This window comes from Lepidochelys olivacea (genome assembly GCF_965140295.1).
Source record: "Lepidochelys olivacea isolate rLepOli2 genome assembly, chromosome: 3".
In the NCBI taxonomy this organism is placed as follows: domain Eukaryota; kingdom Metazoa; phylum Chordata; order Testudines; family Cheloniidae; genus Lepidochelys; species Lepidochelys olivacea.
In genome coordinates this window covers 3,904,291-3,921,469 of record NC_140413.1, presented here as the reverse complement: position 1 = coordinate 3,921,469, position 17,179 = coordinate 3,904,291, and the positions used below count along the sequence as shown (strand labels likewise).

Genomic DNA, 17,179 nt, shown 5'->3' with positions numbered 1-17,179 from the left:
CATTGCTGGGAGCAGCATTGTGCCTGTTCTGCCAGAAGCTCAAACGCTGCTGGAAGGCCCAGGAGGGAAACGCACCGTGTAACGCTTGCAGGGCCAGCGCAGACGTCACACTTGCCGTTTTGCTCCCAGTGAAAGCAGGGCTAGAACTCAGACCCTCCTGCTCTTAAACCACAGGCCCCTGTCCCTTGAGCTACAGGAAAATCTCTGTTAGCTGTTAGTGGTAGAGAGCTGAGCAGGCCTGATTCCCTCCAGAACAGGACAGTGGTGGAAATGCTCATACACTCACCGTCTCTCTCAGCCCCTACTATGATCCCAGCAGGAACACTGGTGAATTCACCTTTTGCTCTCAAAGAGGCTTGAGACGAAAATAGTCTGGAATCCTGGCCGAGGCGAACTCTGGTTCCCCACTTCACTGGGAGTCAGGCTGGATGTTACCTGATAGACAACTGCCTAGACTAGACTCCCCAGCACAGGAAGAGCCAGAAACGCGTTCCTTGGGCACCGGTGGGGCATTCAGATTAAAGATCCCCCTGGCCCAGTAGCCTGCACACCCCAAAACAGTGCACACTTACCCCTGAGCTCACCCAAAACCAGCTGGCCCTTCGACTCGTCGTCACGCAGCTGCCCCACCAAAGCAGTCTGCATGGATGGTCCTTCCCCCAAGTACCTGTGCCAGGGGGAGGCAGCAAAGCTAACGCGGACCCTTGGGGACCAGGGCATGCCTGTGCATCTAAGGCAGCTAAGACGATGGACTAGATTCATCCCTGGCGTAACTCCATTGAAGATGCTCGTGGGGATGGGCTCCCCCTCTGAATCTCCCAGCCTGTGTCAAGTGGGTGCTGGCCAGTGGGAGCTGCCGTGGCCTATCCTGCGAGACAGAGTGGATCTAGTGCAGTAAAGACTTCCCTGATCAACACCAGACCCCTCCAGTGGATCCAGCGGTGGGCGCAAGCCAGCCCGAGCACCCTTCTTTAGCTGGCCCCAGCGAGGAGACAGGCGGCTGGTGAATTAGCTGCAGCTTCCTCATGCCATGGCCCTTTCCTTGCATTGCTCCAGCCTGGAGGTAACAAGGCCATGAGCCGCCCTAGCCGCGCCTGCAGCCGAGAGCAACGGGTGCAATTTGGCTCATGGAAGGTGGCGTGTTGGAGATGAGTAGGGTTGCTACCTTTCTAATGGCTGGTAACCGGACCTCCGAGGCCCTGCCCCCTTCTATGCCTCTTCCCCCAGGCCCCGTCCCTGTTCCGCCTCTTCCCCCAGACTCCGCGCCTGCTCCCCTTCTTCCCCCAAGCCTTGTCCCTGTTCCGCCTCTTCCCCCAGACTCCGCGCCTGCTCCCCTTCTTCCCCCAAGCCTTGTCCCTGTTCTGCCTCTTCCCCCAACCACTGTCCCCGCTCCACCTCTTCCCCCAGGCCCCACCCCCTGCTCCGCCTCTTCCCCCAGGCCCCACCCCCTGCTCCGCCTCTTCCCCAACCCCCGACCCTGCTCCGCCTCTTCTCCTGGCCCCACCCCCTGCTCCGCCTCTTCCCCCAGGCCCCACCCCCTGCTCCACCTCTTCCCCAACCCCCGATCCTGCTCCGCCTCTTCCCCTGGCTCCACCCCCTGCTCCACCTCTTCCCCAACCCCCAACCCTACTCTGCCTCTTCCCCTGGCCCCATCCCCTGCTCTGCCCCTTCCCCAGACCCCACCCCCTGCTCCGCCTCTTCCCCGGGGCCCCACCCCATGCTCCACCTCTTCCCCAACCCCCGACCCTGCTCTGCCTCTTCCCCTGGCCCCACCCCCTGCTCTGCCTCTTCCCCCAGGCCCCACCCCCTGCTCCACCTCTTCCCCGGGGCCCCACCCCCTGCTCCGCCTCTTCCCCCAGGCCCCACCCCCTGCTCCGCCTCTTCCCCGGGGCCCCACCCTCTGCTCTGCCTCTTCCCCCAGGCCCTGCCCCTACTCCACCTCTTCCCCAACCCTGCTCCGCCTCTTCCCCTGGCCCCACCCCCTGCTCCACCTCTTCCCCCAGGTCCTGCCCCTGCTCCGCCTCTTCCCCTGGCCCCACCCCCTGCTCCACCTCTTCCCCCAGGTCCTGCCCCTGCTCCGCCTCTTCCCCCAGCCCCACCCCCTGCTTTGCCTCTTCCCCCCAAGGCCCTGATTGGGTGTCTCTTGTATCAGAGGCACTGTCCCAAAGTAGCTCTAATGGTTAGACCTGGTTATCTGGGGTTTCAGCTCTGCTGATTTACAACAAAGACCTTCAATTGAATCTTAATGAGGTCTGTTATTACACAGTGGAGACAGAAAGGGTCAAATGGTGTCAGATAGATGCCCACACAGCCAAGTACAAATACCCTCTCTCAACACCACTGGCCTTTGGCACCCATGTCCCTGGCCTAGCAAGTGCAGTTTTGTTGAAGGTGAGTCCCTCAATCAGGGTAAGCCAAGCACACTTCTGCTGCCCCTGGCTCACACTACAAGGATACACCACTCTTTATTATCCCTGCCCCAATAACAAAGTGACTTGTGATCCAACACCAGCCAAAAGCAATCATTTGTGCAAAGCAGCCTCATCATGCTGTGCACCTAGGCAGAGTGGGCGGGTCTATGCAAACAAGGTCAGCTCATGAAGTCTTCTCCCCCAGCTCATCACCAGACGTCAGGGGAGAGCTCGCGCAGACCCTGCTTACACTGACAAGTGGTGAGACACTTGCGATTCTGCAGCTGGGGTTTGCAGTTGAGCACAACTGCACCCTGGGCAAAATACACCCTTGTAACAACCAGTGGTGTCTGCGCTCAATGGATTGAGCCTTCCTCCATTGTCGTACGTTCCCCAACGGGATCCCTTGGGCCCACTCTGGTCCAGGAGCTTTCCCGGGCGGCTGTAGATGATGTTCGTGGTGGACTTGAGGAACACGTGGGGTAGCAGGGCATGCTCAATAGGTCAATGATAATAGCTCTACTGCAGTAGTTAATTATTATACGGAAAGTGCCGACAGAAGTCGTTCTGAACGGGGAAAAGGGACGTATGAGGCATTTGGCGTCTCCCCGACAGGGCTGGCAGCAGGACTGGTGGGCATGCGGTGGGGGGCATGAAAATTTGGCCTGATAGAGACTAGTGGGCCAAATTTATTCCTGGTGTAACTCCCTCGAAGGGGCATGGGATTAGAGTGGGGATGAAACTGGCTCGAGAGAGGTGCCCTCACAAGTACCTGCCCCTCCAGGAGGCGAGTATCATTATCATAGAATCATAGAATATCAGGGTTGGAAGGAGGTCATCTAGTCCAACCCCCTGCTCAAAGCAGGACCAATCCCCAATTAAATCATCCCAGCCAGGGCTTTGTCAAGCCTGACCTTAAAAACTTCTAAGGAAGGAGATTCTACCACCTCCCTAGGTAATGCATTCCAGTGTTTCACCACCCTCCTAGTGAAAAAGTTTTTGCTAATATCCAACCCAAATCTCCCACACTGCAACTTGAGACCATTACTCCTTGTTCTGTCCTCTTCTACCACTGAGAACAATCTAGAGCCATCCTCTTTGGAGCCCCCTTTCAGGTAGTTGAAAGCAGCTATCAAATCCCCCCTCATTCTTCTCTTCTGCAGACTAAACAATCCCAGTTCCCTCAGCCTCTCCTCATAAGTCACGTGTTCCAGTCCCCTAATCATTTTGTTGCCCTCCGCTGGACTCTTTCCAATTTTTCCACATCCTTCTTGTAGTGTGGGGCCCAAAACTGGACACAGTACTCCAGATGAGGCCTCACCAATGTCGAATAGAGGGGAACGATCATATCCCTCGATCTGCTGGCTATGCCCCTACTTAAACATCCCAAAATGCCATTGGCCTTCTTGGCAACAAGGGCACACTGTTGACTCATATCCAGCTTCTCGTCCACTGTCACCCCTAGGTCCTTTTCTGCAGAACTGCTGCCGAGCCAGTCGGTCCCTAGTCTGTAGCGGTGCATTGGATTCTTCCGTCCTAAGTGCAGGACCCTGCACTTGTCTTTGTTGAACCTCATCAGATTTCTTTTGGCCCAATCCTCCAGTTTGTCTAGGTCCCTCTGTATCCTATCCCTCCCCTCCAGCGTATCTGCCTCTCCTCCCAGTTTAGTGTCATCTGCAAACTTGCTGAGGGTGCAATCCACACCATCCTCCAGATCATTTATGAAGATATTGAACAAAACCGGCCCCAGGACCAACCCTTGGGGCACTCCACTTGATACAGGCTGCCAACTAGACATGGAGCCATTGATCTCTACCCGTTGAGCCCGACAATCTAGCCAGCTTTCTATCCACCTTATCATCCATTCATCCAGCCCATACTTCTTTAACTTGCTGGCAAGAATACTGGGGGAGACCGTGTCAAAAGCTTTGCTAAAGTCAAGGAACAACATGTCCACTGATTTCCCTTCATCCACAGAACCTCTCGTCATAGAAGGCAATTAGATTAGTCAGGCATGACTTGCCTTTGGTGAATCCATGCTGACTGTTCGTGATCACTTTCCTCTCCTCTAAGTGCTTCAGAACTGATTCCTTGAGGACCTGCTCCATGATTTTTCCAGGGACTGAGGTGAGGCTGACTGGCCTGTAGTTCCCGGGATCCTCCTTCTTCCCTTTTTTAAAGATGGGCACTACATTAGCCTTTTTCCAGTCGTCCGGGGCTTCCCCCGATCGCCATGAGTTTTCAACAATAATGGCCAATGGCTCTGCGATCACATCCGCCAACTCCTTTAGCACTCTTGGATGCAGCACATCCGGCCCCACGGACCTGTGCTTGTCCAGCTTTTCTAAATAGTCCCTAACCACTTCTTTCTCCACAAAGAGCTGGTCACCTCCTCCCCATGCTGTGCTGCCCAGGGCAGTAGTCTGGGAGCTGACCTTGTTCGTGAAGACAGAGGCAAAAAAAGCATTGAGTACATTAGCTTTTTCCACATCCTCTGTCACTAGGTTGCCTCCCTCATTCAGTAAGGGGCCCATACTTTCCTTGGCTTTCTTCTTGTTGCCAACATACCTGAAGAAACCCTTCTTGTTACTCTTAACTTCTCTTGCTAGCTGCAGCTCCAGGTGCGATTTGGCCTTCCTGATTTCACTCCTGCATGCCCGAGCAATATTTTTATACTCATCCCTGGTCATTTGTCCAATCTTCCACTTCTTGTAAGCTTCTTTTTTGTATTTAAGATCAGCAAGGATTTCACTGTTAAGCCAAGCTGGACGCCTGCCATAGTTACTATTCTTTCTACACATCGGGATGGTTTGCCCCTGTAATGTCAATAAGGATTCTTTAAAATACAGCCAGCTCTCCTGGACTCCTTTCCCCCTCATGTTATTCTCCCAGGGGATCTTGCCCATCAGTTCCCTGAGGGAGTCAAAGTCTGCTTTTCTGAAGTCCAGGGTCCGTATTCTGCTGCTCTCCTTTCTTCCTTGTGTCAGGATCCTGAACTTGACCATCTCATGGTCACTGCCTCCCAGGTTCCCATCCACTTTTGCTTCCCCTACTAATTCTTCCCGGTGCGTGAGCAGCAGGTCAAGAAGAGCTCTGCCCCTAGTTGGTTCCTCCAGCACTTGCACCAGGAAATTGTCCCCTACATTTTCCAAAAACTTCCTGGATTGTCTGTGCACCGCTGTATTGCTCTCCCAGCAGATATCAGGGTGATTGAAGTCTCCCATGAGAACCAGGGAGTGCAATCTAGTAACTTCTGCGAGTTGCCGGAAGAAAGCCTCGTCCACCTCATCCCCCTTCCCATTATTCCCATTTCGTATATGGAGTAACCAAGACACAGAGGCTAAGAGCCGCTCCTGCAGCTGGATCTGAAGTACAGACTCTCCAGCCTGTGCTGGGGCCCCTTTGGGGTTCGTTCACACACAGGGATCCGTGCTAGCGAAGCCGATGGAGCAGCCAGCCAGCAGCACAGTCTCATTGAACCAGCCATTCACCTCTACGACTTTCGGCTTATGCGCTGGGCATCCTGCCCGCTGCGGCAGGTGAGTGTCCGGACTCTGCCCGGCAGCAGCTGCAGGAGCAGGCTAAGCAGGCAGCCTGGGCACCGTTCTCTCGAGCGCTTCGCAGAAGCTGAGATGGGCTGCCGCACCGTGACCCTGGGGCATGCCCTGCCAAAGTACCCAGTGACCTGGGCCTGACACATGCTGCTCCTAGGCCCGACACAGCCGGCGGTGCTCTGTGTGGAGTCATGCGTTGCCACTAACAGGTTGTTCTCAGTTCACTTGATCACTTGTTATCAGATCACTTGGTGATTCCCTGTTCTGGTCATTCCCTCTGGGGCACCTGGCATTGGTCACTGTCGGAAGGCAGGATACTGGGCTAGATGGACCTTTGGTCTGACCCAGCGTGGTCGTTCTTATGTTATATTCAGTTGCGAGCACTGCAAATACCAATTCTGCTTTGCCCTCCCACAGCTAGAACTCAGTGGCATTACAGCAGGGGTGAACCTGGCCTGAAGGTTTTACTAGCCTCTGGTGTAGTAAGTAAGGGCCAGCTTTTTAAAGGTGTTTAGGTACCTAAAACCGTTTGTTTCAATGGGAGTTTGGCACCTGAATGCCTTGAAAAATCTGGGCCCCCAGCTCCAGGTCTTCAAGTATTTTAGATCCATGCAGCAGGCCAGATAAGTTCAGATTCTCTCTGCTTCTCCTCCCGCCCCATCAGTGTATTCCGGTGGTGGGGAGGATCCCATGGGCCTGTGTTTCCGAGTTCAGATCCAGGCCAGCTTGTTGGCTCTGTGCGGAGTTTGTGCTGCTGCGTTCCAGGGTTTTGGTCTGGCGTGTTCTGTGGGCTGCTGGAGTGCAGGGCACATACCTGTGCCTGGCGGGATGGTTAACGCCGCTACAGGTCATTAGCAGAGGTATCTGATTCCCTGCACTGTTCACCTGACCCCATGCACCACAGGGACAAGAGTCAGGACTCTTGGCTTCTCTTCCCAGCTTTGTTACTATCTCCATGTGTCACACCAGGCAAGTGACTTGACCTTACTCTGTGCCTCAGTTTCCCCACTTGTCAGTGGGGTTAATATTACTTACCCAAGATTTGTGAAACTGATGTTTGTTAAAGAGCTTTACATTCCTGTCACGGAGTGTGGGGGAGTCCAGGCCCTGCACCCCTCTTCCAGGGATTCACTGAGACTCTCAGCCAGCCAGTAAAACAGAAGGTTTATTGGACAACAGGAACACAGTCCAAAACAGAGCTTGTGGGCACACCCAGGACCCCTCAGTCAAGTCCTTCTGGGGGAGCAGGGAGCTTAGACCCCAGCCCACCCCCCCACCCCCCACAGGCTCTCTCCTGCAGCCTGTCTTCACATTCCTGGGCAGAGGTGTTACCTCCCCCTCCCCCTCCTGGCTCAGGTGACAGGCTCTCAGGTCTCCCATCCCCAGGGCCCATTCCCAGGTCAACACTCCCCCCTCCCTGCTGCGTCACATCATCACAATTCCTCAGATGAAATGTGCTGCATTATTGTAATGTGCAGGCATAATGTTTATGTGCTACCACTGCCATCTAAAGGAAGGAATCAGAACTATGTGTGTCATAGGCACTATAGTGCTAACAGCGAATGGAGACTCTCTTCATTTGAGTGGCAGGGGATTGGGTTTCTGGGGTAGGCACATCTGAGTTCTGTCCTCACTGCTGCCATGAAGGTCCCAGTGTCTGTGGAGTGCAGCCCAGTGACATCCGTGAAGTCCTAGGTGGGTGTGAATTTATTCCAAGATTGTGTTTTTACTCCCTTAGGGCCGTCACATGCTGGAATTTTAAACCAATAAATGCATTGCATTGAGGAAACCTTTTCAAGCTTTTAGCAAGGCTCTAGGATTACAAAGAGTATTACCAATTCTTTGACCATTGGGGGAAATATAGGCTCTGCCTCAGTCTTTCTCATGATACTTGAAAGTACACTTGAAAGAAGATCCAGGTCTCTGTTTGAGGTGGCCATGCATTATTCATTGCATACACAGCGGAATGAAATACACACGCAATTCATGTTTAATGGGCTACATGGCATCTTAAATGAATACACAACAGCTGAACGCTGGTATCTCTGAGCTCGCTCAACATGGAATCTCGGGGGTGAGGCGGCAAAGGGTCCCTCGCACGTGACACTAATAGACCTCTCCGACAGAGGAAGAGTCTCCCACCAAATGGGCAGCGTTGCTCCATTGGACAGGTGGGCTTGCCTTCTTCTAAAGCATCAGCTACAAGGCATGTCACCAGGCTGGAGGGATGGATCATCTGGGGCATCTCTTAGGTTCTGAGACAAGGGCTCAGGGAGGATCTCCCCGTTGCTATGGCTGGATGGTGCTGGCCAAACAAGCACATTTTGCCAGGTGGTTTGGTCAAATCAACTCTACCATCTTTGTTGCTCATGAACAGTTCAATTAGCGGCCCGGTGATTGGTCACATGGTATTATTTCTGTTCCCTGATTGGATAACCAAAACTTTAAAAAAATGTGAGACTAGCCAATAACGCATAAAGGCTTCCCCTGCTCCGACCTGGCTACATGAGTGTGTTCACACAGGACCACAGCGACTGGTGCGAAGAGCAGCCAGTCTCCAAACCCTTAGGCAAACTATGGTGTTTCCAGGGATGTGAATGCAGAGGGAATAGCAAAAGGGTTGGAAGAGGTAGGCTGAAGGTCCCACATGAGCCTGGATCTGAAGTCACTGAGGTCTGGTTTACTCGACACTACAGGGCAGCTTACGTCCACCTAACTCTGCACGTGTCTACACTTAAATTTGGCTCCCGCTGATGTAACTGCCCCACTACGCCGACTTAAAAACTCCACCTCCCTGAGCAGTGTAGAGTCACGGGCGATGTAGTTAGATCGACGCAATGTCAGTGCAGACACTGGCCTCCAGGAGCCATCCCACAATGGCCCCCGCTGACAGTACAGCAAGAGCTCCTGGTGAGGACACATACGGCCGATACAAGGAGCAAAGAGGAGACGCACAGGAGCGATGTAATTACTGGGGCGGCTGCATGGAGGGGTGTCGTGTAGACATGGCCTGAGGGGCAAGTGATTGATGATCTAAGAGTTGTTCAGAAGCAGTGTCTCATTGCAGAGCAGAGCTGGGCTGGTGACAGGAAGGACGAAGGGCCCACTGGCTTGGGAGTTGGGTGACTCAGGCTCCATTCCCTGCTTTGCTGCACATTCCCTGAGTGACCTTAGCCAAGACATGCAGGGTCTGCCTACGCTGCGAAAAAACCCTGTGACAGCGAGTCGGAGAGCCCGGGTCTACGGTCCTGCACTACGGTGCTAAGCCAGCTGTGTCGATGGGCCTGCTCAGGCTGTGAAACCCAGCGAGGAGGGTGGAGCTCAGGGCTCGAGCTCCAGCCCACATGGGAACGCCTACACTGCTGGTTTTGTAGACCCCGACTCACTGCTGCAGGGTATTCTTCTTTTTTTGCAGTGTCGACGTAACCATAGTCTCTCTCTGCCTCAGTTTCCCATATGCACAGTGGGGTAACAGCCCCACTGTGCCTCACAAGGGTGCTGTGAGGATACATACAGTGAAGACTGTCAGGTGCTCAGATACTATGATGCAGGGCACCAGCTAAATTCATTAGCTAGCCAGCGTGGGGACCAATCTGAAGCCCAGTGAGCCCAGTGAGTTGGGGGAGGTCCCGGACTACAGGAAAAAGGCTAATGTCGTGCCCATCTTTAAAAAAGGGAAGAAGGAGGATCCTGGAAACTACAGGCCAGTCAGCCTCACCTCAGTCCCCGGAAAAATCATGGAGCAGATCCTCAAGGAATCAATTCTGAAGCACTTAGAGGAGAGGAAAGTGATCAGGAACAGTCAGCATGGATTCACCAAGGGCAAGTCATGCCTGACTAATCTAATTGCCTTCTATGATGAGATAATTGGCTCTGTGGATGAGGGGAAAGCACTGGACGTGTTGTTCCTTGACTTTAGCAAAGCTTTTGACACGGTCTCCCCCAGTATTCTTGTCAGCAAGTTAAAGAAGTATGGGCTGGATGAATGGATGATAAGGTGGATAGAAAGCTGGCTAGATTGTCGGGCTCAACGGGTAGAGATCAATGGCTCCATGTCTAGTTGGCAGCTGGTATCTAGTGGAGTGCCCCAAGGGTCGGTCCTGGGGCCGGTTTTGTTCAATATCTTCATAAATGATCTGGAGGATGGTGTGGATTGCACCCTCAGCAAGTTTGCAGATGACACTAAACTGGGAGAGATAGATACGCTGGAGGGTAGGGATAGGATACAGAGGGCCCTAGACAAATTAGAGGATTGGGCCAAAAGAAATCTGATGAGGTTCAACAAGGACAAGTGCAGAGTCCTGCACTTAGGACGGAAGAACCCCATGCACCGCTACAGACTAGGGACCGACTGGCTCGGCAGCAGTTCTGCAGAAAAGGACCTAGGGGTTACAGTGGACGAGAAGCTGGATATGAGTCAACAGGGTGCCCTTGTTGCCAAGAAGGCCAATGGCATTTTGGGATGTATACGTAGGGGCATTGCCAGCAGATCGAGGGACGTGATCGTTCCCCTCTATTCAACATTGGTGAGGCCTCATCTGGAGTACTGTGTCCAGTTTTGGGCCCCACACTACAAGAAGGATGTGGAAAAATTGGAAAACGTCCAGCGGAGGGCAACAAAAATGATTAGGAGACTGGAACACATGACTTATGAGGAAAGGCTGAGGGAACTGGGATTGTTTAGTCTGCGGAAGAGAAGAATGAGGGGGGATTTGATAGCTGCTTTTAACTACCTGAAAGGGGGCTCCAGAGAGGATGGATCTAGACTATTCTCAGTGGTAGCAGATGACAGAACAAGGAGTAATGGTCTCAAGTTGCAGTGTGGGAGGTTTAGGTTGGATATTAGGAAAAACTTTTTCACTAGGAGGGTGGTGAAACACTGGAATGGGTTACCTAGGGAGGTGGTGGAATCTTCTTCCTTAGAAGTTTTTAAGGTCCAGCTTGACAAAGCCCTGGCTGGGATGATTTAATTAATTAATTGATTAGTCCTGCTCTGGGCAGGGGTTTGGACTAGATGACCTCCTGGGGTCCCTTCCAACCCGGGTATTCTATGATTCTATGATTCTGCTTCCTCTGTGAAACAATGGTTAGATAGATCACTGCCCTGAGACTGAACAATGCCCTGAGGCTTACAAGGAAGAAGAAAGAGACTGTAATTAATGGCAGTGTTCTCACTGGCCCCAGCAAGCTGAGCACTGTGAAATTATTTCTGACAAGCCCTCCAGATACATTGTCTGTAGCTCTGGGATAGCAGGAGGATCTTTATCAGCACTGCAGATCCGAGGGTAAGGGAGAGCATAGCACATGCTTTGTGCCAGGGCTTCTGCTGGGTTATAAGCAGCTCCGTGTTTAATAGGTGGCCTCGTTTGCAGCATTGCTCGCTTCGTATGGCCTGGTGAGGTGCACAGATCGTTTTGGTGCCACGCCAAAAATGCAAAGCAAGAAACAGCAGCCTCAAACGGAGCAGCATCAAATAAACTGAACCGATGCTGAGATACCGGAACAGGGAGGGCGAGGGCACCATGGCCGGCCCACTTCTAAAAGTGGGAGTGCTAGGCCTTCCCACATTTTACCGGATGTGAGGGCAAGCCACAGGGGGAGGGGGTAGAGAGGAGCAAGCAAGGGGCAGGGTCCTGGGGGGAAGAGGTGGCATGGGAGCAGGGCCTAGGGGGAAGGGGTAGTGTGGGGGTGGGGGCTTAGGGAGAAAGGGGGTCGGGGCCACAGTTTGGGCACCAGTGCCCCCCCACCACCACTTTTAGGGACCTTCTGCCACTCCTGCTGAGACAGCCCAGGGGCATTGACGCTGAGCGTTGTATTCATTTCCCCGTGTCATCTGACAGACATGGCCGCTGGTTAATTTACTTGCCAATGATGCTGGAGTTCCAGGCTGCCATGCTAGCAAACTGCAGAGCCGAGGGGCCTCGCTGGAGGATGAGGGGCCAGTTTGCCACAGCATCTGGCCGCCGGGGTGTAATTCTGCAGTGCTGGCTCAGTAGGGTGACCAGACAGCAAGTGTGAAAAATTGGGACGGGGGTGGGGGGGGTAATAGGAGCTTATATAAGAAAAAGCCCCCAAAATCGGGACTGTCTCTATAAAATTGGGATATCTGGTCACCCTATGGCTCAGGCTCCATGGCCACTGACTCCAGGGGGCGCGTTGACTGTACAAGCCCGTCCACACGCTGCAGCGACCCCCTGTGCTGCCAACCGCGGAGGAAAGGATGAGCGAGATGACGCACCTGGGAGGTGGGCTGAGAGCTGTGGTCCTCAGGCCTCCGCTACAGCTTGAGCTCCCTTCGCTAGCAGGAGTCGGAGCTGTTCTGTGGGCTCAGCCACAAGATGGCGCTCAGATACTCCACGCCAGTACGTTTCCTGCGGGCCTATAGGAATTAGAGATGGAAAACGGCCCCAGCTGGTCCCATCCCTCCCCAGCCCAGGTGACCAATCCAGGGCTGATTATTCCTGGCAGTTCCCTAACTCGTTGGACCCTGTGCTAGCCAGTTTATGTTCTGCCTCCAAGCTCCTGCCTTCCTGGGTAATTTCAGGGAGGTTTCCAGCACCCTGTGCCTTCTGCTTGTGTCTATAATGGGGTATCCCAGCCATGGGCACCAGGCTGGGGACAGCACCTGCTGCGGGGAGCATCCTGGACTCTCCATGGATCTTGCACCTTTTGAAAGTCTCCCCCAGAGCTAGGCAAATATATACCAAGGTGGCAATGGAAATGAAGCCTCTGATTATAAAGACGCCCTCCCCCAGCTCCAATGGCAGCTGGGCAGAGGAGTTCCCTTCCCTTTGATGGCTGCGTTGGGCTGGCGGGGATTCACCGCCTCTCTAGGGCCCAGGAATTCGCCCAGCCTGCGGCTCCTCACCCCCTCTCCCGTTTGTTTCCTAGACTCATCGGCACGTTCCGGATGGTCCTGCAGAAGGTGGTGGAGGAAGGCCAGCTGGAGGTGACGGACACTTTAATAGACGACAATAACTCCGCCATTCGGGTAGGTGACAGACAACAGTGGCCGCTTTCTGTCCTCCTGCAATGTGCGCGTGTGGCACCGCTGCCCCCTGCTGGGGGAATGACAGAGCTGCATGAGTGCACGTGAGACTGTCGCCCTCTAGTGTCCACCTATGCCCCGGAATCTCCAAATCTTGGCAGCCTTTCCCCGTCAGATTTTACTGATTTCTCATGACGGCTCATCCAGGGTCAAGAGGTATGAACTATGGATGTGTGTCTACACTCTGAGATGGCAGTGGAATTCCCATCTTGAGGAGACACACCTGTGCTGGTTTCAGAGTAGCAGCCGTGTTAGTCTGTATTCGCAAAAAGAAAAGGAGTACTTGTGGCACCTTAGAGACTAACCAATTTATTTGAGCATAAGCTTTTGTGAGCTACAGCTCACTTCATCAGATGCATTCAGAGGAAAATACAGCTCTCATCCCCTAACGCCCCTGCTCTACTTGCGCTATATTGATGACATCTTCATCATCTGGACCCATGGAAAAGAAGCCCTTGAGGAATTCGACCATGACTTCAACAATTTCCATCCCACCATCAATCTCAGCCTGGACTAGTCCACACAAGAGATCCACTTCCTGCACACTATAGTGCTAGTAAGCAATGGTCACATAAACACCACCCTATACCGGAAACCTACTGACCGCTATTCCTACCTACATGCCTCCAGCTTTCACCCTGACCACACCACACGATCCATCGTCTACAGCCAAGCTCTACGATACAGCCGCATTTGCTCCAACCCCTCAGACAGAGACAAGCACCTACAAGATCTCTATCAAGCATTCTTACAACTACAATACCCACCTGCGGAAGTGAAGAAACAAATTGACAGAGGCAGAAGAGTTCCCAGAAGTCACCTACTACAGGACAGGCCCAACAAAGAAACTAACAGAACGCCACTAGCCATCACCTTCAGCCCCCAACTAAAACCTCTCCAACGCATCATCAGGGATCTACAACCTATCCTGAAGGACGACCCATCACTCTCACAGATCTTGGCAGACAGGCCAGTCCTTGCCTACAGACAGCCCCCCAACCTGAAGCAACTACTCACCAGCAACCACACACCACACAACAGAACCACTAACCCAGGACCTTATCCTTGCAACAAAGCCCGTTGCCAACTGTGTCCACATATCTATTCAGGGGACACCATCACAGGGCCTAATCACAGCAGCCACACTATCAGAGGCTCGTTCACCTGCGCATCTACCAATGTGATCTATGCCATCATGGGCCAGCAATGCCCCTCTGCCATGTACATTGGCCAAACTGGACAGTCTCTACGTAAAAGAATAAATGGACACAAATCTGACATCAGGAATCATAACATTCAGAAACCAGTTGGAGAACACTTCAATCTCTTTGATCACTCGATTACAGACCTAAAAGTGGCAATTCTTCAACAAAAAAACTTCAAAAACAGACTCCAACGAGAGACTGCTGAACTGGAATTAATTTGCAAACTGCATACAATTAACTTAGGCTTGAATAAAGACTGGGAGTGGATGGGTCATTACACAAAGTAAAACTATTTCCCCATGTTTATTTCCCTCACCCCACCCCCCAATGTTCCTCAGACGTTCTTGTCAACTGCTGGAAATGGCCCACCTTGATTATCACTACAAAAGGTTTCCTCCCCTGGCCCCCGCTCTCCTGCTGGTAATAGCTCACCTTAAGTGATCACTCTGGTTCCAGTGTGTACGGTGACACCCATTGTTTCATGTTCTCTGTGTATATAAATCTCCCCACTGTATTTTCCACTGAATGCATCCGATGAAGTGAGCTGTAGCTCATGAAAGCTCATGCTCCAATAAATTGGTTAGTCTCTAAGGTGCCACAAGTCCTCCTGTTCTTGTTACCTGTGCTGGTGCTGATCATGCTAGCAAGCTGAAAACTGAGTGGAATTACACCCCAGCTCGAAGTGCAGACATACCCCATTTCTGGGGTACTTTCAGATGATGCATAAAACCTGGTCCCGTGGCTTTATCAGAGCCCTGAGCTCTACGCTGCTCCAGGGAATGGCAGACTAGGTCTGCAGGGAGCTAACGTGGCCTGTCCAATGCACATTGGCACATCGTGCTCCCCAGAAACAAGCAGAGCAGAGCAGAGCGCACCATTGCTGGCAGACTAGAAGCCTGGGAACAAGGACTTGGAGACCCTACTCCGTCCCAGCTCTACAGTCAACTGTGTGCCCTTGGCAATGATGAAATTTCCCGCTGTTCCATACCATGTAGGTATGAAAACTATGTTTTAATGACTTAGGGCCTGATCCAAAGCCCACTGAAGTCAGTGGGGGAAACTCCGACTGCCTTCGGGTCAGCCCTTGTGTTTTTAACCCGGCATTATTAAAATATATTTGTCAAACTGAATCAACCAACAGCTGTTCCCTGCTGGGCTGCATGAGACGCTTTGAAGTTAAGCGGCTTCTGCATAGGCGGCAAGTGAGTCTTCCATTTGGGGAGGCTTACACACAGCTCCCTAGAAGTGGGGGGGCCACTAGTGCCTGGACTATGGCCCCGTCCCGACTCTGCCTCTTCCCCCCTAGGCTCCTCCCACTCCTCTCCCACTCCTTTTCCTCTGAGGCCCACCTCACCCCTCTGCCACTCACTCCTCTCTGCCTCTTCCCCCAAGGCCCGGCCGCCCGCCCACTCCTCTGTGTCGTGGGAGGGGGGCTTAGGGGGAAGAGGAGGGGCAAGGGCGGGGCCTTGGGGGAGAAGGCAGAGAGGGGGCAGGGTCTCAGGCCAGAGTGTGGACAGGGTCATGGTCTGGGCACCAGTGGCCCCCCACTTCTAGGGAGCTTCGCTTCCGGCGCTCCAAAGGCGGCAGGCCGACACGCCTCCAAAGGGAGGTGACCCATGCTACATCCGCGGCATTTGCCCTCCTGCATGGCCAGCCTTTTGGGGGGAGGCTTAGCCTCCCCAGGCCTCTTATACAGACCGCCCATCATCTTCTGAATTATTTCTAGGCAAAAAGGCTGACATTTTGAAAAACAGGGATCCATAATTTCCTGATAAATTTAAAAACCATAGGGGGAAAATGCTTCCAGTGTGCCAGCTGCTCGCAAACGTGAGGACTAGAAGACTAGGAAGCTGATTTCACCTCTGTGTGCGGCAAGGGTGAGAGCGATGCTGGAATCCTGCATCCCGCTCGGGTGTCCAGTCCTTAAACTGGCGGTTGAAAAATGGGAGAGGGGACAGGAAGGAGCCAAAGGAATGAGTCGAGGGCTGGAGAAGACACCTTGCAGTGAGAGACTTAAAGAACTCAATCTATTTAATTTACCAAAAAGGAGATGGAGAGGTGACTTGAGCATGGGGTGTAAATAGATTGGGAAGCATTCGATTTTTATTAGTAAATGTCGATACACGTCACTTTCACCGTACCCGCATCCACCCTATGGGAAAAGACTTCCACCCAGGATACTTGACATTGACAGGTAGGCAACGTAAGAAAATGCTGCTTGAGGACTTCTTAGTTTGATCTGAGGATATTTACTTCGTATGTTTTGACCTGTGATGTTTACCCGTTTATGTTTTAAAGGTTGTAAAGTTTTCACTTTTTGAATCGCAGTGTCTCCTGTCATTAAGTGATTCTTGTCTGATCTCCCACATCGCCTGCCCCCGCCCCCAATTTCCTGCAACTGTGAAAACTTAAATTGATAAAAATAGAGAAAGAATACTTTAAAACCCACGATTCTGCACAGCTGTGAAAATTTAAATCACTAAAAACTATTTTAATGCTTAAAAATAAACATCGATATTATCCATGGAAATTGTTAAAAAAAAATTGAATTCTGCCAAGCCTGTATATAAGGAGCTTCCTGGAGAAGAAATACTAGGTACTAAAGGATGCTTCAGTCTGGTGCAGAAAGACGAACAAAAAACCAACGGCTGGAAGCTAAAGCCAGAGAAATTCCACACATTTTCAATGGGGAGGGTTATTAGCTATTGGAACAAACTACCAAGGGAAGTGGGGGATGTCTTCAGATCCAGATTGGAGGCCTCTATGGAAGAAGTGTTAGCCACACACAAGTCACTGGGCTCAGGACAGGGTACCTGGGTGAAACTCTGTGACTTGTGAGGACCTACTGGTCCCTTCTGGCTGTAAACTCTATGAATCTGTAACTAGAGGACTCAGTGCAGGACTGGAGACCAAGAGGAGAAGTGACCTAACTCTGGCTTCGCTACAGACTGACTGTTTGAC

At 52.5% G+C, this 17,179-nt stretch overlaps 1 protein-coding gene across 1 annotated transcript in view; it reads left to right on the top strand.

Annotated features, from left to right (window-relative positions):
- OTOF (otoferlin) overlaps positions 1-17,179 on the top strand; it is a 204,454-nt gene that overhangs the window by 88,788 nt on the left and 98,487 nt on the right. Inside the window, exon 4 of the mRNA XM_084622582.1 lies at positions 12,857-12,956. Coding sequence (XP_084478708.1) covers positions 12,857-12,956 — 100 coding nt within the window. The remainder of the gene's footprint in view (positions 1-12,856; positions 12,957-17,179) is intronic.